This window comes from Venturia canescens, chromosome 8 (genome assembly GCF_019457755.1).
Source record: "Venturia canescens isolate UGA chromosome 8, ASM1945775v1, whole genome shotgun sequence".
In the NCBI taxonomy this organism is placed as follows: Eukaryota; Metazoa; Arthropoda; class Insecta; order Hymenoptera; family Ichneumonidae; genus Venturia; species Venturia canescens.
In genome coordinates this window covers 2,095,605-2,103,763 of record NC_057428.1, presented here as the reverse complement: position 1 = coordinate 2,103,763, position 8,159 = coordinate 2,095,605, and the positions used below count along the sequence as shown (strand labels likewise).

Genomic DNA, 8,159 nt, shown 5'->3' with positions numbered 1-8,159 from the left:
GCTGGCCTATCTGCAGGATTTCGTACAGCGGCAACTGGGCATGGCCGCCCGGCGGCAGGCCAAGTATTACAACCGTGGGCGCAAGGACGTCCGGTACCAGGTCGGCGACCTGATTCTCCGGCGACACCGCGTCCTCTCCTCCGGCGCGCAGAACTTCGCCGCGAAGTTAGCCCCCCGTTTCGAAGGCCGCCACAAGATCCTAAAAGTCCTCTCCCCGGTAGTCTACGAAATCGATGACCCAAACAGCCGCAAGAACCCCCGAGTCCACATTAAAGACCTGAAACCCTACAAATCCCCCTGCACCGTTGAAGACGACGGCGAGCCTGTCGTCGACGTAATTATCACCGGCCCGGCTGCGCCGGGCGGCGAGCCCATCATCGACGTCATCTACACCCAGCCGAACTCCACCGACGATCAGCCACCGCCTGCCCCCCCGCGGCGCGCGGGACTACGGTCCCGCAAACCGGCCGCGTAGCCCGGAACGGTCCTCCCCATCGGCCTTACTGCCGCCGGTTCAACTCCATTCGCTCAACAGCTCCGCTTTATTAAACTTTCTTTTACCCCTGCGCACGTACACCCTATCGCAACCCCTGCTTGCCTGCACGCTTTCACCAACGCTTGTTTGCTTTTCTTTTTTTTCTCCTTGCACAGCATGAGCGGCTTGCTTTTGGCCCGTAGGCGCCGCGTCATCCGGCCGCCATATAGGCTGCCGTTCGGGACCGCGACCCCGTACCCCTACGCCATCTGGCGGAACCCCCTCGCTCCCGTCCCCCTTTCCATCCTCCCCTACCCCAGCACCGAGGCCCCTACGTTGTTTTTCCACACGTGGGACGAGGAGTGCCACTGCGTGGCCTGCTCGCCGCGCGCACCACGCCACCCCCCCCCTTTTTCGGTCCACATGACCCTTCGCCCCGAATCCCCTCCTGGTTCCCTCGCCCCGTTGGGGTGCACCATCCCCGAGCCACAATCCTCCTCCTCCGAGTCCGGGACCCTCACCCCCTCGACGGTCGCGCAGTCGCCCTCGCCCCCCGCGATGGAGGTCGACCCGGCCGACACCGCGGAGGTCACGCGACGGCTGACCGCTGTCGCCCGGATGCTGGCCCCGGAGCCCGACCCACCTAAACGACCCCAGCCACCGCCACCCCCGTTCCCTAGTTCCGCCTGGCCACCCCTGCCCCCACCAGCCCCCTTCCTCGCCTCCGAACCCTCATCCCCTCCGCGGCGAACGGTACTCCGCCGTCGCTTCGACCCAGCCACCTTCCCTGACTTCCCCACCTCCCCCGCCGCCCTCCTGGCGACTGCCCAACCCGCTCCCCTCCAGCCCCTCCTCCCCCGACCCCAGATCCCGCATCCCGATACCCCCCGTCCCAGGACCGCCTCGCCAGCCATCCCAGCCCTGATGAGCCTCCGAGTCCCGCCCCCGCCGACCCTATTCCCCCCCGCGCCCCCTCGCCGGGGCCTTCCATCCCTCTTCCCGTCCCCCGCGACCTCAAGCCGCTCCCCTCGCCCGCTCCGAGACCCCGTCCGACCGTTCCCTCAGCCCTCGCCCCCGCCGGCCGTATTCCCCCCCGCGCCCCCTCGCCCCCTCATTCCACCCCTCTTCCCGCCCCCCTCGGCATCAGGCCGCTATCCTCGACCACCCCGAGACCCCGTCCGACCGTTCCCTCGGTCCCTGCCCCCACGGCCACCCGTGAACCCAGCCCCCCTTCCGCCCCCGGCCCCAAGTCCCTTCTGCTGGGGCTGCGACCGGCACGGGCATGACATTTCCGAGTGTCGCTACCGGATCGAGAACCGGCGTCGGCCGTAGACCCCAGCGAGGGCCGCCCCGAGCCCCCAGGCCATCTCGCCCCATCCATCCCCTCCCCACGCCACTCCTAGCCTCCCTTGTCAGCCCCGCGTGAAGCCCTGAGCCCCAACCGGTAGGCCCGAACGGCAAGCCCCCCGAGCCCCCCGGGGCCGTCAGTAATTGCACATTCACTCAGCGATAGTATTGGAGTCCCAGCCGATACGCCAGGGAGCAGTCACCGCTTCACCGGCGAGAACCACGAGACATCAGAGACCCGAAACCAGCGACGTTGCACCGTAGACCCAGCGACAGCGCCAGCCCCGCCAACGAATCTTGTTGTGAGTGAGCAAAGATGCGCGATTTGTAAGCATGAAAGAGCGTGTGAACCCGGCCCGCGATGGTACGCCCCTGCGTGAGGGCGCTTCGGTCGTCTAGTTCTCGCTCGAAAAAAGAAAAGGCGACCAGTAAAAGCTAAGAAGTGTGAGAGAGAGTATGTGGAGCGAGTTTCTTTTCTCTGTAAAAGTTTATATGTTTTAAGCCAAATAAATATTAATTTTGAAACCTAGTTTGATTCGAGTATCTAATATCCATACGTAACATTTGGTCCTTCGAGCCGGATGGCAAGGAAAATCTAGTGAATACAGTCCACAAAAAACGTGCAAGACAAGTGCTTTCGAAGAGGCTAAGCAACATGGCGGCGATGGACATTCGTCGACAACGAGGGACCGTCAAGGGCAAACTAACAAGGCTCAACACAAAAGTTGACAAATTACAAGAAAATGAAGAAGACTTGCGAGAAAAGATCGAAGTTTATTTGACAAAGTTGGACGAAATAAGCGCCGAGTACAAGCAGATACAAGAACAACTCGAGTCAAAACTCAAGGGAGAGCTCGAGGAGCAAGACTACGCCGACGAAGCTGAGTTCGAGGACAATTGCATCAGCATGAAGGTAAAGTTGAAAAAGTTGGGGCGAGTGGTTCCAAAAAATCTTGGCGAGGATAAAGGGCGTGGAGATGACGCAATAGCACGGGTGCTCGAGCAACAGGCGGCGATGATGCAACAATTCGCACAAAGAAGTGGCGCGTCGGAGGTGCCGGCCGGTGTCGGTAATGAAGTGCTCACGAGGTTGATCGAACAACAAAACGAGCTGATGCGTACGATCGCCGCATCAAACAATGGTGGCGCTCGTGGTGGCATCATGAATCAAGAATCACGAGTCAAGTTACCCACGGTCGAGTTGCCAAAGTTTGACGGTCGAATGGAGGACTGGAAACGTTTCTCGGAAACGTATCAATCGCTTATACACAACAACGAGAGTATACCAAATGTACAAAAATTCCAGTACTTGCTTTCATCGCTCACGGAAGCCGCGGCAAAAATCATCGAGGCGATAGAATTGACCGGTGAAAATTACACAGTTGCATGGGAGCTGCTGAAAAAACGATTCGACGACCCTCGGGCAATAAAAAAGAAGCACATTCAGTGTTTATTTACATTGCCTCGAGTAGAAAAAGAGTCGTCGAGTGCGATACGAGGATTGATCGACAATGCGACGAAACACTTGCGAGTTCTCAAATCAATGGGATTACCCACAGACACGTGGGACGAACTTATCGTGCACATTATTGAAACAAAGCTCGATACTGTCACACTGCGTGCCTGGGAACAGGATGAAAAATCGAGGGAGTCCAGTCTAGACGGGTTCACGGATTTTTTGCAACAGCGATGCCAAATATTAGAGAGAATCGAGGCTCGATCAAAAACGAACGATAGCTCTCGCAAGGTCGACAACGACAAGGCGCAGTCAAAAAATCGGAATCACGGTAAGAACAGCTCAAACGAGAAGGTAGCTGCATTGACGGTCACCGAGGAGGGTGGTCGATGCCACTTGTGTCGAGGCAACCATTACATCTACCAGTGCGACAAATTTACGTCATTGGCAATCGAAGATCGAATCAAGGAAGTACAGCGTCTCAAGCTGTGCATGAATTGTTTGAGGAACGATCACTTCGTCAAATCGTGCAAGATGGGATCTTGTCGCGTGTGTTCCAAGAAACACAACACTCTCTGTCATCGTCCAGCTATCAACGAGGAGTCATCAAAGGCGAGTCAGGGGACAGAGGGAGAAGGCAAGGATTCGAGCAACAAAGCCAGCAACGTAGCGGTGCATCACGTTTCGGGCGGTCCCCGAAGGCGCCATGTACTCATGGCTACGGCGATGGTCGACGGCGAACGTCTGAACGGAAGCAGTGTAGCTTTGCGTATCCTTTTTGACAGTGGTAGCGAAGCGAACTTTATTACGAAAGCCGCGTGCAATAAGTTAGGCGTCAAATTAGATCGAGCGCAAGAAACTGTAACCGGGATAAACGAGCGCGAGAGCAAGGTCTTTCAAAGTTGTCACATATCGTTGCAATCGCGACACTCCAAATTTCGGATCGATACCATTCATTGTCTAGTCGTAGCAACTATCACTAAACGATTACCATCGATTGAACTCGATGTACACGCGTTACAAATTCCTCTCAATATCAAGCTAGCTGATATCGAATTTTACAAACCGAGCACGATTGACGTTTTGCTGGGAGCAGAATACTTCTTTGACGTCATGCAGACGGAGAAAATAGAATTAGGCGAAAATCAACCGTCATTGCGAAACACTAAATTTGGATGGGTAATTGCGGGAAAGTTGTTGCTTGAAAATTCAACAAGTATAAGTTGCAATCACGAGAGCGTTGTGGCATTAACGTGTTCTCTCGAGCAAAATGAAACTCTGGACGAAAGTTTGAAACGATTTTGGGAGATTGAAAATGTCGAATCAAAAACGCAAGCGTTATCGGTCAATGAGAAACAATGCGAGCAAATCTTCAATGAAACCGTGACGCGAGACACAAGCGGCCGATTTATAGTTAAACTACCGTTTAAGTCGGATCCCAGTAAGCTAGGGGTATCACGTAACGCCGCGCTCAAAAGATTGGTTCAACTAGAACGGCGGTTCAACAGCAACGAGTTATTGCGAGAACGATATACACAATTCATGAGGGAGTACATTGACCTTGGGCACATGTCTTTGGTAAGCAATACGACGGAAGACGAAATGCGAAAACCCTTGTACTTGCCGCATCACGGAGTCATTAAAGAATCGAGCACGAGCACGAAATTGCGCGTAGTATTCGATGCTTCAAACAAAACAAGTACAGGACTATCGCTCAATGACGTATTGCATGTAGGGCCAACTTTGCAAGCCAATTTGATAAAAATTATTATGAGATTTCGATGTTACAATGTCGCGTTAACAGCTGATCTAAAGAAAATGTACCGACAAGTACTTGTGCACCCAGACGATCGAGATTATCAGCGCATATTGTGGCGATTTTCTCCTGCTGATGGAATAAGCGAGTTTCGCCTCAACACGGTCACGTATGGCCAATCGAGCTCATCATATCTAGCTGTAAAATGCATGCGAATACTAGCAGAGCAGGCATCAGAGAAGTATCGTGAAGCGGCACGAGTGATACTCAATGAGATGTACGTAGACGATATTCTGACAGGAGCCGACGACATCGTCGGTGCCATCGAGGTTCAAGGTCAACTCACCGAGCTACTACAAGCAGGCGGATTCAAGATCCATAAGTGGTGCATGAGTCATCCAGAAAGTTTGAACCACGTAGTTTCGGAGGATCGGAAGGAGTTGTCCAAGCGAGCGATCGACGCAAACGAAACAATTCGTACTCTTGGTCTTGAATGGGACCCGAATAGCGATCTATTCCAATTTGCTGTCGGCAAGGCAGAGGCAGCAAAAACTAAGAGACAGATATTATCAGCCATCAGCAAGATTTTCGACCCGCTAGGGTTGATAGGACCCATTTTGACAGCTGCTAAGGTACTTATGCAAGAAACTTGGAAACTCGAGTACAATTGGGACGACACGCTTCCAGTCGCATTTGTTGAGGAGTGGGAGAATTTCAGGCAAAATCTAGATGCCGTTTCACGTATATCGATCCCAAGACGCGTGATCTCGAGTGAGAGACCCGTTCGTTTATATCTTCAAGGATTTTGCGATGCCTCTGAACGAGCTTATGGCGCTTGCGTATACGTGCAGGTTGAACATGCAGAAGGAGCGCTCTCCGCACGATTGTTTTGCTCAAAGTCACGGGTCGCGCCCATCAAAACAATGTCAATACCTCGATTGGAGTTGAGTAGCGCATTGCTCCTGTCACGGCTCATAATCAACGCAAAAAACGGTCTCAACCGTCAAGTGAACGGGATTCAAGTATGGACCGACTCGAAAGTAGCCTCGTGTTGGATTCAGGGCGATCCCGCGAGATGGAAACCTTTCGTCACTAATAGAGTGATCGAAATCACCGAGTTAGTCCCAGCCAAACATTGGAGTCACGTTGCAGGGGAAGAAAATCCAGCGGACCTTATCTCTCGAGGATCTGGCGCCAATCAACTCGAGAAGTCGGAGTTGTGGTGGACGGGTCCCCGGTGGCTGCAAGAAAAATGTCCAGCTGTTCATCTCGATTCATCGAAGGAGCCTGCGGAGGAAATTTTGGAGACTGTTGCGGTCGAAAGGCGCAGTGAGAAACACGCTTACAAGGCTTGTGTTCAAGAAGAACAGGTCGCACAGGAACTCCTGAACAAATTCTCCTCGTTGACGAAGGTCGAACGAGTCATGGCGTATTGTGGGCGGTTTTCCTCCAATGCTCGGAAAAATATCACCGAACGAAACTTTGATCGATTATCGGCAATTGAGTTGCAAGAAGCACAGCTCAAGCTCATTCAGGGCGAGCAGGCGATACACTTCACCGAAGAAATATCCGCTTTGTCGAAAAATCAGACGTTATCGTCATTCAGCAATCTTATTCGATGGCATCCTTTCTTGGACAAGCGGGGAATCCTCAGGGTGGGCGGTCGCTTACAAAATTCTGGCTTGTCGTTCGAGCAGCGACACCCAATCATCCTTCCGGCAAAGAGCACGTTCTCCCGACTGTTATTCGAACGTGAACACCGTCGCCTACTTCATGCGAGCCAACTCTTGTTGCTATCGACAATCCGAGAAAAGTACTGGCCAATCAACGGGCGAAGCATAGCTCGTCAAGTTTGCCACGCCTGCGTATGGTGTAGTCGTCACAAACCGAGAGAAACTATTCAAATTATGGGAGCCCTTCCCAACGAAAGAGTTAAGCCGAGTCGGCCCTTCACCTTCACTGGCGTCGATTTCGCAGGCCCGATCACAACTCTTGTTAATAAAGGACGCGGTCGAAAAACTAACAAATCTTACGTAGCACTATTCGTTTGTTTCGCGACAAAGGCGATACATCTCGAAGCAACGAGCGAGTTGTCGACAGCTGCATTTTTGGCCACGTTTCGGAGATTCATCGGTCGACGTGGAAAGCCTCACATTATGTACAGCGACAACGGAACTAACTTTGTCGGAGCCCATCGTGAAATTCGAGAAATCTACCAATTTTTGCAAAGGGAAATGGACGGCGAGCTTGGAGACACTCTAGCTAACGAGTGCATCGATTGGAAATTTCTTCCGCCTGGTTCACCTCACATGGGAGGACTATGGGAAGCCGGCGTGAAATCTTGCAAATATCATCTCAAGAGATACATGGGACAAGCGTTGCTTACATTCGAGGAGCTAACAACTGTTCTCGTACAAATTGAAGCTTGCTTAAATTCAAGACCAATTTCGGCCTTGTCAAACGATCCCTGCGACCTGCAGCCTCTTACGCCGGCTCATTTCCTCGTGGGAGAATCGTTGGTGGGGCTTCCGGATCTTGACGTAACAGAGATCCCTCTAAATCGATTACAGCGCTGGCAATTGACGCAGCGTATCACGCAAGATATTTGGAGAAGATGGTCGACAGAGTACATCAGCACTCTGCAAGGTAGATCAAAATGGAACACGAACAAACCGAATTTGCAGCTAGGGGATTTGGTTGTAGTCAAGGATGAAAACCTTCCCCCAATAAGATGGAAGATGGGTCGGATCGTGGAGCTACATCCTGGAAGTGACAAACACGTCCGTGTCGTGACCGTTCGCACTTCTAACGGACGCATAAAACGCTCGATCGCGAAGGTGTGCAAGTTGCCCGTGTCGACTACGATAAAACAGGAAGAATCGTCAAAAAATTAATTGATGTTAATTTTGGTGGGCGGAATGTTGTGAGTGAGCAAAGATGCGCGATTTGTAAGCATGAAAGAGCGTGTGAACCCGGCCCGCGATGGTACGCCCCTGCGTGAGGGCGCTTCGGTCGTCTAGTTCTCGCTCGAAAAAAGAAAAGGCGACCAGTAAAAGCTAAGACGTGTGAGAGAGAGTATGTGGAGCGAGTTTCTTTTCTCTGTAAAAGTTTATATGTTTTAAGCC

General features: G+C 52.6%; 2 protein-coding genes across 2 annotated transcripts; one reads left to right on the top strand and one right to left on the bottom strand.

Annotated features, from left to right (window-relative positions):
• Window positions 1-786: 786 nt before the first annotated feature.
• Window positions 787-1,389, bottom strand: LOC122414821 (PE-PGRS family protein PE_PGRS5-like). The gene has a single exon (XM_043426415.1). It carries the CDS (start codon window positions 1,387-1,389, stop codon window positions 787-789), a length of 603 nt encoding a protein of 200 aa, XP_043282350.1.
• Window positions 1,390-2,477: 1,088 nt separating this feature from the next.
• On the top strand, window positions 2,478-7,928 carry LOC122414820 (uncharacterized). Its single transcript, XM_043426413.1, has one exon. The coding sequence runs from the start codon at window positions 2,478-2,480 to the stop codon at window positions 7,926-7,928; it is 5,451 nt and encodes a 1,816-aa protein (XP_043282348.1).
• The last annotated feature ends 231 nt before the right edge of the window (window positions 7,929-8,159 follow it).